Source organism: Corythoichthys intestinalis, chromosome 14, assembly GCF_030265065.1.
Source record: "Corythoichthys intestinalis isolate RoL2023-P3 chromosome 14, ASM3026506v1, whole genome shotgun sequence".
Lineage (NCBI taxonomy): Eukaryota > Metazoa > Chordata > Actinopteri > Syngnathiformes > Syngnathidae > Corythoichthys > Corythoichthys intestinalis.
In genome coordinates this window covers 38,008,093-38,027,500 of record NC_080408.1, presented here as the reverse complement: position 1 = coordinate 38,027,500, position 19,408 = coordinate 38,008,093, and the positions used below count along the sequence as shown (strand labels likewise).

At 37.0% G+C, this 19,408-nt stretch overlaps 2 protein-coding genes across 7 annotated transcripts in view; one reads left to right on the top strand and one right to left on the bottom strand.

The window, feature by feature from the left end:
* The window catches only part of asic1c (acid-sensing (proton-gated) ion channel 1c), a 170,083-nt gene extending 163,668 nt beyond the window's left edge, over nt 1-6,415 (top strand). For 5 of the 6 annotated variants that reach the window (XM_057856715.1, XM_057856717.1, XM_057856712.1 and 2 more), the window contains one exon: nt 3,019-6,415. In XM_057856715.1, the coding sequence (XP_057712698.1) occupies nt 3,019-3,097 (79 nt within the window). In that variant the 3' untranslated portion in view covers nt 3,098-6,415. The remainder of the gene's footprint in view (nt 1-3,018) is intronic. The other variant, XR_009066908.1, reaches the window with a different exon arrangement.
* A 2,273-nt stretch (nt 6,416-8,688) lies between these two features.
* cdk5 (cyclin dependent kinase 5) overlaps nt 8,689-19,408 on the bottom strand; it is a 21,832-nt gene continuing 11,112 nt past the window's right edge. Inside the window, exons 8-12 of the mRNA XM_057856724.1 lie at nt 15,097-15,193; nt 14,893-14,962; nt 14,695-14,755; nt 14,547-14,627; nt 8,689-14,301 (exon numbers count right to left, since the gene is read on the bottom strand). Coding sequence (XP_057712707.1) covers nt 14,215-14,301; nt 14,547-14,627; nt 14,695-14,755; nt 14,893-14,962; nt 15,097-15,193 — 396 coding nt within the window. The 3' untranslated portion in view covers nt 8,689-14,214. The remainder of the gene's footprint in view (nt 14,302-14,546; nt 14,628-14,694; nt 14,756-14,892; nt 14,963-15,096; nt 15,194-19,408) is intronic.

Genomic DNA, 19,408 nt, shown 5'->3' with positions numbered 1-19,408 from the left:
ATGAATACAGGTTGTCATGCAATAACTTTTCGAAGAGGGTCATACCCTCAAAGGTTACAAAATCGAGCTAACAAGCACATGAAAGCTGGTCGTCTACCAATACTCACAAATACAGATAACTGTATGTGTCACAAAGAACCTCTGAAAGAGTTGGCAATTTAAAAGAGGACGTGACCTAATCAATTTATCCCTGGCAATAACTTCCCAGTTAAGAGTCAGTTTAAAAGGTAGGAGAAAATCGCTCATCAACCAAGAAAAAAAAAAAAAATCCTGTAATTAAGCCATGCACCCAAATAAAGCTCAACATATACATCGTAAAGTACTGTACCTCTAATGAATTAGTTCTAAATTCAAAAGACGTCAACTTACCTCCGAATGTACTAGACAGCCAGCCATTCAAATGAATAGGGTCCGCCCTCGTGGAAGCAATGTTTGGAACTATTCGAGGCCAAGTTACCAGTAAGTATAAAATAAATAAAATCGTATAATAGAACCCTATGGGAGTGTTGCAACTTTCTTTCTACATGGCTCTGAGTGGTCCCTCAAATAGATTCCATCCTACAGCTTGTTGGTGAGCCCAAATTTAGGATAAACTCACTTTGCGATAAGCAGCCGTTGGCGAAATCAATAAATCTTCAGAAAAGAGACTTTGAACTGTTATGAATACCATTCCCAGTTATTTCATTGGCTGATAGACGTCCAAGTCATTTGTACTGGGAGGGTTGGATGCCAACTTTTCCAGTTCAAGTGGATCTACTAGCAACAACCTTATTTAAATTTCTTTTTCAGTCAGTCAATCAATCAATCAATCAATCAATCAATCAATCAATGAAATGTATGTATATAGCCCTTTACAAAACCCGAAAGGTCCCCAAAGTGCTTTACAACAAAGACAAACATGGCTCATAGTAAATAAAAGGCAGGAAAGTATTATACAATGACATTAAGAGAAAACAAAAAAGAAACAAAACAACGAATCACGATAAAAGACAGCAAATAAAACAATAAAACAGATAAAATCCGAAAACATTAAAAACCCTTAAGAAATAAAACCAGGCTAAACTAATCAGGGGGAAAGGCGAGTCTAAAAAGGTGTGTCTTTAAACGAGATTTAAAAAGGCCCAAATTCGTAGTGGTGCGGATTTCAGGGGGAAGAGTATTCCATAACCTGGGGACAGCAAGCGAAAAAGATCGGTCTCCGCACTGTTTGAGTTTGGACCTCGGAACGTGCAAATGAAATTGGCCGGTAGAGCGAAGAGTCCTGCAAGAATTACGGATGGTTAAAATTTCCGATAAGTAAGAAGGAGCCTGGCCATTAATAGAATTAAGAACAAAAAGTAAAAGTTTAAAATCAATTCTAAAATGGACTGGAAGCCAGTGGAGCGATGATAGCACGGGCGTAATATGTTCACGTCGAGGTGTATGTGTTAAAAATCGAGCAGATGCATTTTGAACAAGTTGGAGACGAGAAATTGAGGACTTGGGAAGACCAACATAAAGTGCGTTGCAGTAAACCAGCCTTGAGCTTATAAAAGCGTGAATTGCTTTTTCAAGGTCGTGACGAGTAAGAAGAGGCTTCACTTTGGCCAAGAGACGGAGCTGGAAAAAACTTGCTCTTACAACAGAACTAATCTGTTTTTCAAAGTTGAGCCTGCTATCGAATATCACTCCGATTTTTAACATGTGTTTTAAAAAAGGGAGCCAAAGTGCCAGAGTTGGGCTCAAGGGCATTTAACATAGAAGGTGTGCCAAAAGTAATATATTCAGTTTTGCTTTCGTTAAGATGTAAAAAGTTTTGTGCTAGCCACTGCTTCACATCGGATATACACTCCATTAATTTAGTGAGAGCAGTTTGTTCGTTGGGTCTCAGGGGGAGATACTGCTGCAGGTCATCAGCATAAAAATGAAAAGAGATATTATGTTTTTTCATAATTGATCCTAAAAGTAGGCGATAAAGTGCAAAGAGAACAGGCCCTAAAATAGAGCCTTGTGGCACCTCACAAGATAGAGAAGTTTGTAAGGAGGAAAATTCCCCAATCATTACCGAGAAGGTCCTATGTTCCAGGTGCGATTTAAACCACTGTAGAGTGTTACCACAGATACCTATAAAGTGTTCTAAACGAGATACAAGGACTGTGTGGTCGACTGTATCAAATGCAAATGCAATTTCAGGGTGAAAAGAGCGACATGATTGGACGTCTATTATCATCAATGCAGCTGTGACTAAACTTAAAAGCAAATGATGACACATCGTGTGCATTATTTAATGCAAGCACATCATTTTCCTTATCTTTAAAAAAAGGCAACGTGTCTTAATTTTGGGCTTGTCTTTTGAGGCAAGGCTGCAATGAGTTAAGGCATTTCCAACAGGTTTAATGGGGACATGTAATTTTATGTGGACACAGAACAAATTAAAATTAAATATCTCAACGCAATACAGTACAGCACATTTTCCCACTAATCCTTGGCGATAACTTGATTTGATGAATTAATTCAAAGTTCTTTACTGCAGATTTTTCCATGAGAAACCGCTTCTTTGTGTAGTTATTACTTTGTAGTTGGGGGCTGACAGCACAAATACAGTATGGGGAGAGAGAAACATAGACGTTTGGCACTTTTACGCTACTTTTTAAAAAATATTGTTAAAAGCTCTGTTTTGTTCTTATCATCTCCGTTAGTAGGAGTAAAATGTATCAGAAATGAATCAGGAAAAAAAATGCAAATTTAGTTTTAGGTGGAAAAAAAATGTAGAGTTTTAGGCCATATCGCCCAACTCTATTTTTCACATTTTATGTTAACTTTTTTATCCGCAGTTGAGTCTCCCAGGTCAACATTTTCGTAAATGAGTAAAATGGAGGACTAAGATTGTGCTGTTTTCTTCTCTCCCTCCTTTTCACCTTTCCCCCCTTCATCCGCATGTTTACGTGTGCTTCACACTCATCCTCATCATCGTCATAATCACCCCTTGGTTTGATCCCGTTATCCTGTCCACCCCACTCCCTCCCCGTGTTTCCGCAGAGCACCTGTGACACCCTCAGGAGTCACTCGGACAGTCTCGGATTCACGCCGAACATGTTACCTCGTCACCCGACTTTAGGAAACTTTGAGGAATTTGCTTGTTGACAACCTGACGTTTTTCTTTTGGGGGGAGAGGGGCCTTTACAGTAAACTGTGAAATATTCATCAGAGAAAAACAAACAAGGTTGAAGTAAGTGTACAGTAGTCTATCAATGCCTGAATAGAAATAGAATATCATCAGAAAACAACTTCGAAACAGAACTCAGGTTTAAACGCAACATTATTCCCGTTTTTCAAAATGTCACTTTTCAGTCCCGTGTCCAAAAATGAAGTGCAAGTTGCTACATGAACAGGAAGTTAGAAACACATGAGAAAGTAAACTATATGGGCTGCGCTGCACAGCCTGCAGCATCTTCTCCAGAGTGACCTTAGCAGGAGTTGACTGATTGTTGCCTTTCAGCTTATATCCATCTAGTTATTCGCGAAACATCAAGAGAGAAAAATGGAGTGATCGTTCACTAGCGTCGTGTTTGCTCATCTCGCAAGTTTTTTTCTGTTTGAGATGTTGAGAAAAATGCTGAACACATTTCTTTGCCTTTACTTATCATTTGTCAATTGTGTCTTAGCTCACTGAGAGTAAAAGGGCCATGCCGAAAAAACAACAAAATGAAATTTTGAATTCATATGAAGTCATATCGTGCAAATTACGTCCCATTTTTTAATGGGAAAATAGTTGTAATATAGAAAAAAGACGTACACAAAATGTATGCATCGGTCTCACCGAGGACTTGTTATTCTGTATATTGGACTTTTCTTAAAGGGATCCAGGGATAGAAAGACTTGTAGTTAAAAAAAAAAAAAAAAAAAAAAAAAACTTTATTATAAGTTAATTTGATATTGAAACCCCTCTTGATGTTTTCGTTTTTATACAATTTGTAAAATAAGCTTAACTAGTAGGTCGCCATTGTTGTTGTCATCGCAGGGCGGGGACGTCACATGGTTACGCTGCCGGTGTGGTGCAGAAAAATGCACCCCCACTGGAGGGCGCGCACACGTCACTCGTACAGCGATTAGTCAACAAGTTTTCACGACCATATCCCATCCCAAGAGACTCACCCGGGTATGAGATGTATTAGTTAAAGCAGAGTAAATGTATTCATATGTTAAGTGTGGTGTGATGATGAAAACAAAGTCCGCAGAAAACGGCTCCTGTTTCGTCTGTTGAGAAACTGACAGTTTATTTGGCTGGAATAAGGTCTATGGTAAAGCACAAAACATTTTTCAATACATATTTACAGTAAAAGAAAGTTGTTTCCGTGTCCATCGATTGGTATAGAGAGGGTGTGTTATTTGATTGATAAGAAAAAGCTGTTTTATTTCGCCAAAGTAAATACTTTTAACTTGTTCAAAAGTCATTTCTGTACATGCTTGATGACAATCCAAACAATAATAGCGATCATAGAAGTAATTAGCTTCATTGGTCCGAAAGAATTTGGAGTCTAATCGCTCTATGAGTGAGGGGGTGCATTTCACGTAGGGGGTGCATTTTTTGGCACAACACCGGGCTTCCAGAGTGTGACTCTAGCGACATAAACATGTGACCTGTTCGACCCTTTCAATTTGAACCCGAGAGGAACATTAATGAGCATGACAGCATTGTTGATATTTTACAAAATATAGAATAAAGCAAAATGAACAGGAAAGATGGGATGAGACGAAACGAGTCGGAGGAAAAAAAAGTGTTCTGCCAAAATGTGCTACACCGGCGAAACGTTCTACAAGCGGCTAACTTGACACCCAAAGTACTACCGTGCACTTTCAGCTTGTTTTGTTTAGATGCATACAGACAGAACATACTAAAGGGTAGTTTGAATATGCTACGTAACTAAAGTGGTCAACAGATCAACAATCTGCTTTTACGCTACCACATGAAAACACAATGCTTAAAAGTATGAGAGGGAAACACATGCAAAAAGTATTTTGAGGCAATGAAACGTAATAAAATACTCAATAAAAACACAAATAGTAAGTACTCACTGCTTTACACCGATGAGCGCATCTGTTGGACATCTCACCGCGTAGAAGGAATTGCAGTAACCCAGTAGTATTCGTCGAGTAAAAGTAACAATCTCCGTCATCAACCCGAGTGTCCATTGCGCGCTTGAAACATGGCGTTCTCCATAGGTCAAAACATGTACTAAATATGATAGATTTTTAAATCAATGGCAATATTTTATGTTTCTCATAACATATTTTAGTAAAAGAGAACAATTGTGGCTTATTAGAGCCTATAAGTCTTTAAGTCCCAGGTTCCCTTTAAGAATCAACTTCAACACAATCTCATAAAATTATTTTGAGTTTGTTTTTGTAAAATCATCGCTTTATTCATATTTAAATCACATTTTATACTGAGATTATTTTTTTTAAAAGGTTTAATTTACCCTATAGTCAAATTTTATTTCCAAACAATGCACTTATTTTAGGAATTTAAATGAGTACATCAGTTTCCAAGATAATTTCTTTTAATGACAGTTTTATTTAAACTTTATTAAAAACTGTGAATTCTTCTGGTATTATTTCTACTTTATTCTCCTACATTGAATGTTTTATTATGACATAAGTATTGCATTAGTGCTTTATCCAGAATATTTTGTGTCCTCTAAGGACGTACATGCTACAGTCTACTTAAAATTGCTACTTCATACTTTGACCATAACTATTTTTTTTCATAAAAGTACTTTTTCCCCAATATTATGACTTCATTTTAATAAAATTGTGACTTTGACTGCAATTTTGTGGCTTCATTAACACAAATTTATTTTCGCAAGTACAACTTAACACTATATACATGCCCTATTTAGTCTCACCAATGTATGACTTTCTCATCAAATTTCTATTTTATTTACATTTTCCAGTAATTCTCGGTCTTACATGTGGCAGTATTAGTTTTCGGTGTGGCCCCAAAACTGATCATTTATCAATCAGCACAATGGCTTGTGATAGTAATCTATTGTGTATAGAAGCTCCAGTCAAAATGGTGAACTAAAGTGTGTATATAACCAGAATGAGATGCCATAAAGAAATTCTATACTGCTCATTTTGTCATTTCCAAATACAGGTATGTATAGATCTAGACAGACTGTTTTCACTTGTGTCCTTTCACCACAGGGATGTACTGTAGACCATAAGTGTCTTGGTGATTAGCATTATTGTGACTGAGAATTGTCAACGCACACATTCAGTTCCTTAACGACACAAACGCATTGTAAAATTCCACCGTTGTATCCTGTTGTTATTCTTCTTATCCTAAATATACCAGAATATGTAACAAGTCACAAATGATTCTTTGTGATGTAACAATAATGAAGTCTAATAAAGTCGATATTTACCCATCGTACTCGCTTCTCGTTCTTGTGCCGGTCTCTTTCTTGCATCAATGACTTCATTATTTGGTTCATAGTCAGCTAATGTGGCGGAACAAAAATTTGATGTTTGTTTTGTAACTGCTGACGTGAAGCAAAAAACAAAAACAAAAAAAAAAACACAGAAATCAGTCATCAGAGCAGACGTGGCTTGGCACCTGTAAAGCGGATTTTTTTTTTTTTTTCTATTACTATTTTCAAGAATTTGATTATTTACTTTTGTGATTTATATACTTACGAACGTCTATACATACAGAATTTTCAGGTTATTTCACGCCTCAACTGGGAAATTGTGCCTCTTGCTACAAAATAAATTTCAGTATGAGGGTGCCGTGGCCAGTGTTGTTAATTTTACTTTAAAATAGTAATTAATTAGTTACAAATTACTTCTCCCAAAAAGTAATTGCGTTAGTAACTCAGTTACCTGAATGTAAGAGTAATTAGTTACTTGGCAAAGTAACTACTGATATATATATATATTTTTTTTTTCTCAAAAAAAAAACAAAACAAAAAAAACAAACAAAAAACAAACAAAAAAAACAGGTCACACAATGTGAAGTTTAAAGGATTTGGGGGACAATTGGCCCTAGCCCAATTCTTTACCCTCCACTTAACTAGACACAGGGGTATTGCGATAACTAGCTAGTAACCTTTGCTATGTGTGGAAGTCATTTAAAGTTGTGAATCAACCGTTAAAAGTTGTTAAAATTGCTCCCGTTATTGCATTAGTTCCCTTCTGTCTACTTTAAACATGTGTAAGTTTTAAAACTGTTTCATCATTTAAAGATAGATTTAAGTTAAGATTTTGCCGATTTAGAAGCATTTTAGATTAAAAAAAAAAAAAAAAAAAAAGTTACTTAGGTTCGCTAGGAAGGATCTCTACATCAGGGCCTTCCTGAGAGGTCTACTGCTTTAAGATGGCGGCTGTTTACTAACGCATGTAGTCCTTAAAACATGTTGGCAATGCAGCTGTGTCAGTTTTTGCATCTAGTTCTATAATATGATATCTACCGTGTCATGTGGGCGTAGTTTGTCGGCTTTGGCTACAGTCAGGTATTATTGGAGCCACCTAGCATCGCGGTTGCAACGGCGTCTTCCCCACTGCTGCTCTGCTCTCGTCCCCGTGAGTCCGTTTCTCTCAGACTTTTTTTATTCAACCAACTTAGTAACGCATAGTAACGCACGCCTTTCCCGCCTCAGTAACGGTAACGGCGTTGCCAAGATGAGAAAAGTAATTAATTAGATTACTCATTGCTGAAAAAAATAACGCCGTTAGTAACGCCGTTATATTGTAACGCCGTTATTAACAACACTGGCCGTGGCTCAGTGGTAGAGTAGTTGTCCCCTACCCAGAGGTTGTGGGTTTGATTCTCTGACCTAATGAACTTGCCTAAGTATCCTTGAGCAAGATTCTGAACCTCCTTGCTCCTGGTGCTGCGTCACCAATAGGTGGATGGAGATGTAGTGTCAAGCGCTTTGAGCCCCTTGAAAGGTGGAAAAGCGCTATACAAATATAACACCATTTACCATAAGAATGGCTAAAATGCAGTATGGGCTGCTACTCGCATTTCCCAGAGTTTACTGATTGTAACATAATTTTAGATCTCTGCCATTGGCTATTGCCCAGCATCTTCCTAGCTTCCAATTCGCTAAGAGTGACCTTTACTGTAATCTGTGTATGTGGGTATTCCAGCGTTCTCTTCATTCGCCCCTCGTGTTCCAATAGCGTTACCTGAGTGTATTGACTTTTACCGTAATGGCCCGAATATAAGACAGTGTTTTTTGCATTGAAATAAGACTAAAAAAGAGGGGGTCGTCTTATATTCGCGGTCTAGACATTGTACCCATTCACGACGCTAGATGGCGCCAGATATTATTGAAGCGATGTTCTGTCATGACAGATCTCAGCTACTTTCCCCATTCACGACGCTAGATGGCGCCAGATATCATTGAAGCGATGTTCTGTCGTGACAGATCTGAGCTACTCTCAAGTTTAACCAGTTTGCATTATTTTATTGCAATGTTTTTCCTTAATCAGATTTGTTTCAAGACTAGTTACAGTTAGACTTTGATGGTTAATGCAGTTATTGCAATTTTCTTGTTTTATCACAATAGATTGGTTTATTTATATTTCAAAAACCAGAAGCCATTCATTTACGAATGTGATTGCACTTTACATATTTAAATGTTCAGATATTAAGATCTGAATGAGTGAAAATAACATGCTTTTTCTCTCAAATATATTGTTACAATCATTTGTTTCGGATGTACTGTAATTATTTTCTGTATAAAAATTAATTCGGTGTTCAAAAAGTCTTTTTTTCCAAACTTGAGTCTTGAAAAAGAGGGGGTCGTCTTATAATCAGGGCCATCTTATATTCGAGCCAATACGGTATTTTGTCTTTTACACTCTCATTTCATGTTTATTGCGCAGCAATCTAATTGTAACATGTATTTGTTACATGTTTTGATGGATTGTTTTGCTTTATAAAAGATTTATGTCTTAATTTTGGGGACTTGGAAAAGATTAGGGCATTTCCATGGAAAACACGTCTCTACTTCCAGAACCACTTAATTTCGTAAGTAGAGGTACCTCTGTATACATTGTGTATATATTATACATATATACTGGGCGCAAAACACAGAAAAAACTGAAAAAGCATTTTCTGCTCTTGCACTCCTCTTTAAAAGAAACTGCTGTGTTTTAAGCAATAACAATTGTTGTGTTTAATAGAACAATGTCTATATGCTACCATAGCAGATTCATGATGCATTAAGCCCCCAAACTATTTTCGATTTGTCCGTTTTACCCTGGAAACCCCCGTTTACAGACGTCGTGCAACCGTTTTTGTTTTAACCCAGCCATAAAACCAAGGTAATTAATCATATTTATTAATCAAAATGTCTGTCATTTTTAGCTTAGAATCATTAATTGAGGTCTAATATTTAGTAAAAAAAAAAAAAAGATATTCACTCGCATATTTTAAACTTTTAAACAAATGACGTCACAATGAAAAAAATGGCGTCTGTAAAAAAGTCACAGATATCTATCTCATAACTATCACTTAATTGTATTTTTTTCATTACTGTGGCATCTTCTCCGATATGTTAGATGATAAATAATCGATCTAAACTAGGAAAAACTGGAAAAAAAAAAAAAGTTTAAAAGGGTAAATATATGAAAAAGAAAATCGACCACTCCTTTATGTCTGCGATTTCTGCATCGCGACCCTTGTTATATTACCATGTTTCACCCATAAAATCCCAAAACAATTCAGCTGTGGCCATTCACAGCCCTGTGTCTTGGCACTCAGTGAAACATGCTTTATGGAGTTTTTGGATCGAAACAAGGTAAGTACGCGATAATATCTCGTTAAAATCATGGCATCTTTAATTCTGCTCTCGCGTGCTCTTGCCTCCAGTTACGGTTTTTCTGTTGAAAAGAATTTTTTAAAAAAATAATAAAAATACACTCCAGTTCAAAATTTCTATTCCCCCAGATAATAGAGATTTTAAGATTTCCAATGATGTATAACATGCATATTGGACAATTTTTAAATTTGGTCAAATTGGGGGTCTCAGAGCAGAACTTCAAGTCACCTGAGTGTTTTCCGCCATATATCATGTAAAGATTACATAATCTGAAGAGTGGATTTTCTCATAATCCCATTTGTGTATAAATTACTGAAAAATTAAAGTAACGCAATATAGAGCTTTTCACAAAAAAAAAAAAATAAATAAAATAAAATACCCCAACAACATGGCACCTGTATTTAACACTTTTTAAACTGACAAATTGCAAAGAAATGTATTTCTTAGAGTAAGTCAAATGATCTGACTTCTTATTTTTAAGTATTTTTTTATTCTATGACTGACATGTTAATGATGTCATAGACTTCATAATGATATTGACTGGTCAGATTCGTCCTTCACTTCACTGCGCCATGCCTTCAAGTAGGAGGCCATCCCACAATCCGCTTCAGTTATTCGCAGTCCGTCGCAGCAACACATGCAGCAATCCAACGCCAGATTTATGTTGAAAAAGTACGAAAGCTGTACCGCATACAAACAGGAAGGATTGTCTCAGGAATGATTTTTTCGAGGATTCAAGGTAATTATTATATTTTTCGTTTTTTCACAAGCATTTTCAACGTAAAAAGCTCTTTGTTGTAAGGCTTGCCGCCGCATTGTCTAGCGGACTAGCATCATTCTTGACATAATTACGTAAAATAAATGCTAACTGCACTTTTTTTTTTGTTTTTTTTGTTTTTGCTTTTAACCAAGAATCGATACTGTTTTACGTCCATATCTATAATTAATTCAGGGATTTAGCATTTATTCACAATAATTTTCACCAGAAAAGCTCTGTTTACATGTGAAGGCCGCCACATTGACTGACAGACTAGCATCGTACTTCAACATATTTACGTAAAATAAATGTTAACTGCACGTATTTTTTTCGCTTTTGACCAAGAATCGATACTGTTTTACTTTCATATCTATAAAGAATTCAGGGATTTAAGCATTTATTCACAAGACCTTTCAACGAAAAAAGCTCTTTGTCTGTGATTCCACTCGGTCAGCTTTTGGCGGCCACGCCAATAATGCACGCCCCCTATTTATCGGCCCAATATCATTATGAAGTCTATGGACATGTTGCGTAGCTCCCACACCACCCAAAATGTAAATGTCACATGTTCTGTATAAGCTGACTTTTAAAGTAGAAATTAAATAGCAAAAACTGCACAGGCATCATCAACCTGATAATAATTTGGGATTGATGTGAGTGGGGGGAAAAAAAACAAGGAAGCGCAATTATGTTCACTTTACTGAACACTCAATCTTATTGGCTTCTACCAACAAAAGCAAATCAAGTGCAAAACAATCCACTCTTCATTGGGAAATAAAAAAGCAAAAGCTGTATCAAAGAATTCTACAGCTAAAACTTCACACAAAACAAGTGTGGGTTTTTTGCTCCAACCGAGTCCACTTCCACATGTTGAATTGTACCGTATTTTTCGGACTATAAGTCGCAGGTTTTTTTTACAGTTTGGCTGGGGGTGCGACTTATACTCTGGAGCGACTTATGTGTGAAATTATCACATTATTATATCATTTCACATGTTATTTTGATGTTTTGGAGTGACACTGATGGTTTGGTAAACTGGTCAGCATGTTCTTTATGCTATAGTTATCTGAATAACTCTCAATAGCTACTGTATGTTACGTTAACATACCGGCCACGTTCGCATTTAGTTGTTCATGCATCATGTAACATTATCATACTATACACTTATTCAGCATGTTGTTCTCTATTGTGTTTTTATTTTAAATTGCCTTTCAAGATGACATATCTGTTCTAAGTGTTGAATTTTACCAAGTAATTTTCCCCCAAAAATGCAACTTATACTCCGGTGTGACTTATATATATTTTTTTCCTCTTCGTTGGGCATTTTATGGCTGGTGCGACTTAGTCCGAAAAATACGGTACACCGAGCCTACTAAATACAACAGAGCACAGTAGTATGAAATCAATCTTACAATTAAAAAAACAAGCTTCACATTCCAGCATTAATAAATACATGCAACCATATTTTTGCATCACTAACTTACAAAAGAAGTTAAAGAACTGATAGCTGCTCCGAATACAACTCCGCTTAGGCTTTCGCCGTCACAATCTGCACGAATGATATTATAGAGGAAGCGTGTAGAGACAAAACAAACAAAAAAAAGGCTACCGGTGGAATGGAAGTTAAGTTTCGTCCCATTTTCAATGTTAAAAGTGTGTGATTGATCTTGGGTGGGTAAGTAAAAAAAAAAAAAAAAAAAAACCTCAGTCAAAATGTTATATCAATACACTTAAACCACAAAGGCTTCCATTTTGTCATACTAATAAACATTTGTTCGATTGTTACGTAACATTATTCATCAATTTGGTAACCCGCTTCTGTTGTAGCCACAAAAAGGACAGAAAAACTCAAATGTGCCACTACAAATGGTCCACTATTACACTATGATATTGGCCCTTTTATTGAAGACCAGCTGCAATAACGTCAGTGTTCACAACTCATAACAATAAAAATGTTAAAAAAAAAAAAAAGTGTGCATAGACAAATAAAATGGGGGACATGTAAAACCATAAGCTTTTTATGCTGTTATTATTAGTGTCATACAATCGTGAAACAGGTGATCAGAAAAAAGCAATGGTTTGTTCGCTGTTATTGCTCCGGAGCAACTAAGGTAAAATTGAGTTTTTAAATGTGTGAGTCTTTAATTTTTGAGTGAATGGCACAGGACTATGGTAGCTGCCTAGAGAAAATGACACTAGCAGTCTAACAGTATTTACTACCTCTAAAAGCATTTATCAGTTTTGAGTGGCCCATATGGTGAAATGCTCAGTGTCAGTCGGCCCATGTCCAGCTCATTTAAAAATAATGGTGGATTGTTTGCGACATTCCCCAGAGAAACCAATCTTACATTACATAAACTGATCCTTTTTCACTCCATTTCGTCAGCACACTGAAGGGCAAACTTTTACAGAGCAGATATTTACAACTAAATGTAAGAGATGCAGTATAATTTTCCAAAGTTGCTGACTTCCAAAATGTTTTGTTTTTAAGATGAGGCACACAGAGTGTGTCTGTGAAACACACAAAAAAACAAAACTGTCAAACTGTAAAGCTGCAATTTATACACAGGGTTCGTACACCTTTTTCATGGCCAATTTCAAGTACTTTTTAAGGACTCAAGCAGAGCTGTCCGATATTGGCTGGTAGCCATTAATTTCAACCAATAAAAGTTTTAAAATGATAGCAAATAATACTGATATGCTTTTCATTATTGGTTTTGAGCCAATAAGTTGCCTCCAATGCAAATGTAGAAGTCTTCTGCCATTATACAAGGGCTGGTTAAAGCTGAATACAACTGTTAAGCTTATTGATCATTAGAGGACGCTTAATTAAACTCCAAACTACTCATGCAGGGGCTCAAATGCACTGTACTCGATGTGACTCGGGCCATCAAGGGAAAGCGATAAAGCAAATGTATTTTCCTTCATTTAATAATTTATATATTTAGACAGGGTGCAGAGAAATAGTGTGCCAAACACATCCAAGCATTTTAAAGGACTTTTCGCAAAATTAAACCAGTTTCAAACCTTGAAAACTCGACAGTAAAATCCAAGGATTTCAAGGACCCGTACGAACCCTGTATACAACACAATACCCACTTGACTTACTTTATGACGGAGGGCTACATTTGTTATTTTGGTTGTTTAGTTTAAAATTCAGCTATTTCTCAAACCTCTCACTTGGACTAACAAACTGGGCTGATGTCTAAATTGGTAAGTTGTTGCCATGAACTGTGTCTAGGCTTGAAATTGACAGTGAAGCAGCATCAAAACCATCCCTCACACCTCCCTTTGAAGAACGCATTTGACAAGTACTTGTCAACGATGGCGAATTTTTCGATACAAATTGACGGGTATATTGAGGCAAGGCAATGAATGACTTCATCATGTAGATTTCACGCCAGCCTGTGTTGTGCTAGCTGTCTATTAAAATTAGAATTGTTTTTACAAAGTATGCAGGTTTTTGTGGTTCACTATTCAGCGAAAAGGGCATAGTGAGTACTGTGTTGTAGGAAAAAAGAGGCTTTGGACTAGGTGTTTCCACAGGGACTGGCCTTGCAGGAAGCGGACTCTAATGACCTGTTGGCCTGATGGGACGACCAGATTGATTGATGTCCGAGGTTGAGCGGGGAGTAAGCGAAGGATTTATGGCAGACAGAAGTCGGCGAAGTAAGGATGCTGCAAAGCTTCTTCTGCGGAGATCCTCTGCACCGGGTTACATTTCAAAAGATTCTGTGTGGGAGCACGGCAAAAACAGTCATGGGGTTTTTCCCTAACTGATTGACACTGAGAGAAATCTAATTCCTTTAAACTAAAAGAACTGGCAGCGAAGGCTCACCTTTCAGTGCCAGTGACAGCACTAGATGTCCAATTCATTTGGACTCCCATTCCAAATAGAATGTACGTCTAGTGCTGTCAATGGCAGCCAATGAGTTAACAACTTCATTGTTACTGTATAAATAGAATGTCTAGCGTACCTGGAGTAGGTCTCGACCTGTGCTGCTGAGTTTGGGCACCACGTTGACAAGCGAGGTAGTCGCCGGATACAACGGATATGGCTGCGAAGACAAAAAGGACGACTTTAGCAGTGTGTCTGCACCACGTGATATTTTATTCATGAGGTACCTTGTAATCTGGAAGCTTGGTCATTGTCTGCCACTGTTCTTCCGTCGGCGTGCCCAACAATGTGTCATTCGGTTAAAGAAAAATGCAAAACAGCTAAATCCGTTGCGGTATTTCGGGATTGGCTACTTGGACCTGTGGTGTAAATCGAGTGAAAAGGAGTTCATTCTATGTGACATGAACATATTCAGAAAAAGATATCTGAAGATTCTTTTCAACTGGTCGTCGACGTCGTTCCCAGGAAATAAAGGCCTTCCAGCGTTAGCAAGCTCTGAATCCAATGAAAAAAACAATTTAATTACTGAACACGCATTTAGATATAAGACTTATACATTTTCATGTTTCACAGTGTTGGTCGTTAACAATATTTGCCCCAGATAGTTAGAATGTCCAGTGAGACTGTACCTGCAAATATGCAGCCAGCTGACCACATGTCGATGGAGGTAGAATAAAGTTTAGCACCAAATAGCACATCTGGGGGTCGGTACCACAACGTCACCACCTACACACGCACACACAATGTTATGAGTAGGGGTGTCCCCTATCCGATCACGTGATCGGAAATCGTGCCGATTGGGCCATTTTTTTAGAGGATCGGTGAAAAGGATCAGATTTTTAATTTTTACAAAACTTACTCATTTTACATTATGTTACTGCCACCTTGTGATCATAATAATTCATTGCATCTATCGCGTGACGCAGTTTGGAGCACAAGCTCATTGCCTCATTCACTTGCACAATACACAGCCTGTCGGTCACAATGACGCTGTTAAGTGCTTTCTGTTACGTTTCTGCCTTAGAAACAATATGTCTGTAAATATTTTACACCTATACCAACCTGTTAATATGCAGTATGTGTGTGTTTATGGAAAAAACCTATATGGACGAAATTTGTTTTAAGACCTGCTGCATGGAAGCTAACCTATACTTATAGCTTGTAGCTAAAGTGAAGTGTGGTGTCTATATTGAGCCTGCACAGTATATCGTCTGAAAATCGCAGGATGTGCAAGTATTATTTTTTTTGTACACGTAACACGTTGATTTGCTTCATAAAAGCAGCAAGTGTGCCAAGAAATGGCTTCCTTTATCCCCTTTTATATAAAACAATCATCATCACAGATAAACCTCCTTAGCCCGAATTAAACGGTATTAAACGTTGCGGTAATTTCCTCCCAATTAGTCACCCAACTATTTTTACAATTAGTCTACTAATATATATATATATATATATATATATAAAAATGTATGTATATATATTTTAAACTAATTTAGCAACGAAATTTGTGTTGACGCTTATTCATTCACAAAAACATTTTGGAACACATACATTCTTCATGAAAGTACAAATAAACACGTAAATAACAATAATAAATCACAAATAAACAAAGAGGTCAAATGCTGATAGCATTAACTAGTCAGGCATGAAAATGGGTCAGGGGTTAAAAAGGTGAGAAGGGTGTGGAGGAAATATGTTCCAGTACACTGTACACCCCAACAAAATATTGAGCTCTGTTGACCCACACTGTGTTTCAGCAGGGCCATGCAGAGACCGGTGGAGGGGCGGGTGCTCGTAGATCAAAAGGGGCACATTAACAAGTATTTAATACACCTTAAAACAACATAACTTCAATTTTAACCAGCTTTAGATAATAATTGGCTGCGACTGTGACATACTTTAATTGGGAGGGAGCAACAGTGAATAGAAATCAAAACTGTCATCAACACTTTCTGGCTGTGACTCAGTCAGTCTGCCTCTTTTCGTCCTTCAACCTCTGCATCAAAACTTCCTTCCTCAACTTGTTCATCTGAGAACAAACCACATCAGATGGTCACTGAGCCACCAACAGCACAGTTTTCTTAAAACTATTATTTCATTATTATCCATACTTAACAACTCTAGCACCTAATGATTAATAAAGCAATGACATAAAAATCTTATAGAAAAATAACATTGTAATTGTGTTTATAATTGTATTCAATACCCCACTATCCTTGCAAACTTGTTCTTACCAGGTCTGCTATTCACCCAGCTGATGAGGTATCCACTGCCTTTAGCAGCCTCATCTAACTCCTTTTTTTATCCCTCAATCTCCCTTCCCTACGACGCATGTCTATGTAATGAAATATAAATATTTAAAAAAAACAAAAAAACAGACTCCCCGGTGGCTTTATAGTTTTAAAGCTTTCTTAATTTCTTTCTCTCTCAATAACGATGGAGGTAGATTTGTGTTTTTATTATTCAATCAAAAAACAAAGTTACTTCTATCAAAAACAAAGTTGCTTCAATCAAAATACAGTATATACTTTTAATCCCCAAAAAGTCACTTCAATAAAAAAAATTGTTTTTAATTGCAAAAATAAATTTGAGACAAAAAAAGCATTTGAAAATTATTTTTCTTGATTGCAACAAATTTTTCCATTGAAGTAATGTTGTTTTGCGTTTGGGCCACATTTTGGGTAGGACATTTGTGTCTTTATTATTCAATCAAATAAGTTGCTTCAAACAAAAAAATATATATAAAAAGAAAAACTTTGCACACGTGTCAATCACCGTTTACCAAAGCCTGAGAGGGTTTGAGTAGACTCACTATGAAGCATTTAATAAAGCCAAGCATTTTCTTACTACTTTATTCTTGTTTAAAAATAATTCGGTGGGGCAGTAACATGTTTAAAACTTATCATAATTCTTACATTTTGAAGTGCTTGAAAACCATTTATAAATGATACTTTGGTGAAAAAAAGTGAAAAAACATGTCTTATGTATCTTTTTTCCAATGTAAAATCTGAATAAATGCATTGAACACGCACAAAAAAATGGGGGGGCGCTACTTCGCGGTTTTCACTTATTGCGGCGGGTTCTGGTCCCCATTAACCGCGAAAAACGAGGGATCCCTGTATTTCTGAAAAGCTTTATGAAGCAGGACTCATTCCCACCGATCGTCGGGCCGGTGTTGTGCCGACACCGGCCGTCAGCTCAAATCCAAGCCGAAAATAACGCGTCTCCGGCGGACGACGGGAGCGATGTGAGGCGTCCCCTCCATCCGAGAGCATGCCGCTTAATTTGACACAACAGTGTGTTTCTTCGTTTATATTACCGCTAAATACACAAGCTTGACGCCAATTTAACGGGAGCTATTTTTTTTTCATGGGAGATTTGGCTAGCTCTGGCAGTGTTCAACCCAAGCTGCAACGAATGGCAGTAACTTTTTTACATCGCAAAATGTGAAAACGATTGAAACCATTACTCACCAAATTCAATCTGCTGGCAAATACAGGCAAGTGTGTATGCTGCGCTCTGGTTTGCCCCGGTGTGGATAAGGCCTGCTTTTTGTTTTCGCAGCTTTGCAATGAAACCAAAGGCTCTCCGAGCACTCCATGTACAGTAAAGAGTGCGCGCGTTTGGAATAATGGAACGCAGCTTGGGCCGATGATTGGTTCTCGTCAGCGAAGCATCTAGAAGGATTTGCTGACTGTGTACTTAAGTGCTCAGTTTACGTACTAAGTTAATCACATGATGATAATAATAATAATAATAATTAAATAAAACCTCCTGACCCCCCCCCCTCCTCCCAAAAAGAATTTCTCCTCGGATCTACGCAATTCACGTAGGTCGCCCTTTTTGACTTCAAAACGGCGAATTTCGCCGAAAGGTGAGAGATTTTCATGCCTGAATAGTGCAAAAGAATAGAATGTAAACAGATTCAGAACACTGACTTCGGCTTTCCAACATGATTCAAAACAATTCTTAAAAAAAGTATCTAGCATTAATATTATACAGTACTACTATATTTAATAGTATTATAATAATTATTGTCTATTGACTATATTTTCAATTAGATTTTTTTCATAAAGTGTTTCATTTTAAAGCTATTCTTAGTGTAAAATCTGAAATCTGAAGTATGCGGGATTAACTCAAGAAATTGTTATTCATTTATAACATGACGTGCTTTTATTTTGAAATGTTCACCATAAGTACGTTCGCTAAACTGCTAACCGTAAGCTTTACACTCCACAAAAAAACAAACAAAAAAACCCCCACTTTTCGTCATTGCGCATGGTGTCAGTAATTTATTATTTTTTTAAATTTCATTTTCATTTTTCATTTGCAAATGCTGTTAATCAGTGATTGTTCATGTTTGAAGTGTCACCCTATAACCACAAGTTGGCATTTCGGAGAAGATTGCCATTGTTTTATAGCAGGCTAAAGTAGGTTGTCTTTTTCCCCCCTTAGCCTCGATGTAGCAATGCTAACATTTACAGTAGGGTTGTTCCGATCATGTTTTTTTGCTCCCGATCCGATCCCGATCGTTTTAGTTTGAGTATCTGCCGATCCCGATATTTCCCGATCCGATTGCTTTTTTTTTGCTCCCGATTCAATTCCAATCATTCCCGATCATATACATTTTGGCAATGCATTAAGAAAAAAAAATGAATAAAACTCGGATGAATATATACATTCAACATACAGCACCTAAGTACTGTATTTGTTTATTATGACAATGAATCCTCAAGATGGCATTTACATTATTAACATTCTTTCTGTGAGAGGGATCCACGGATAGAAAGATTTGTAATTCTTAAAGGATGAATGTGACTTTGTATATTGTGACTAAATATTGCCATCTAGTGTATTTATTGAGCTTTCAGTAAATGATACTGTAGCCATTTAACTGTTGTGCCCAAATGCATGATGGGAAGTGCACCCATGACTGTGCGT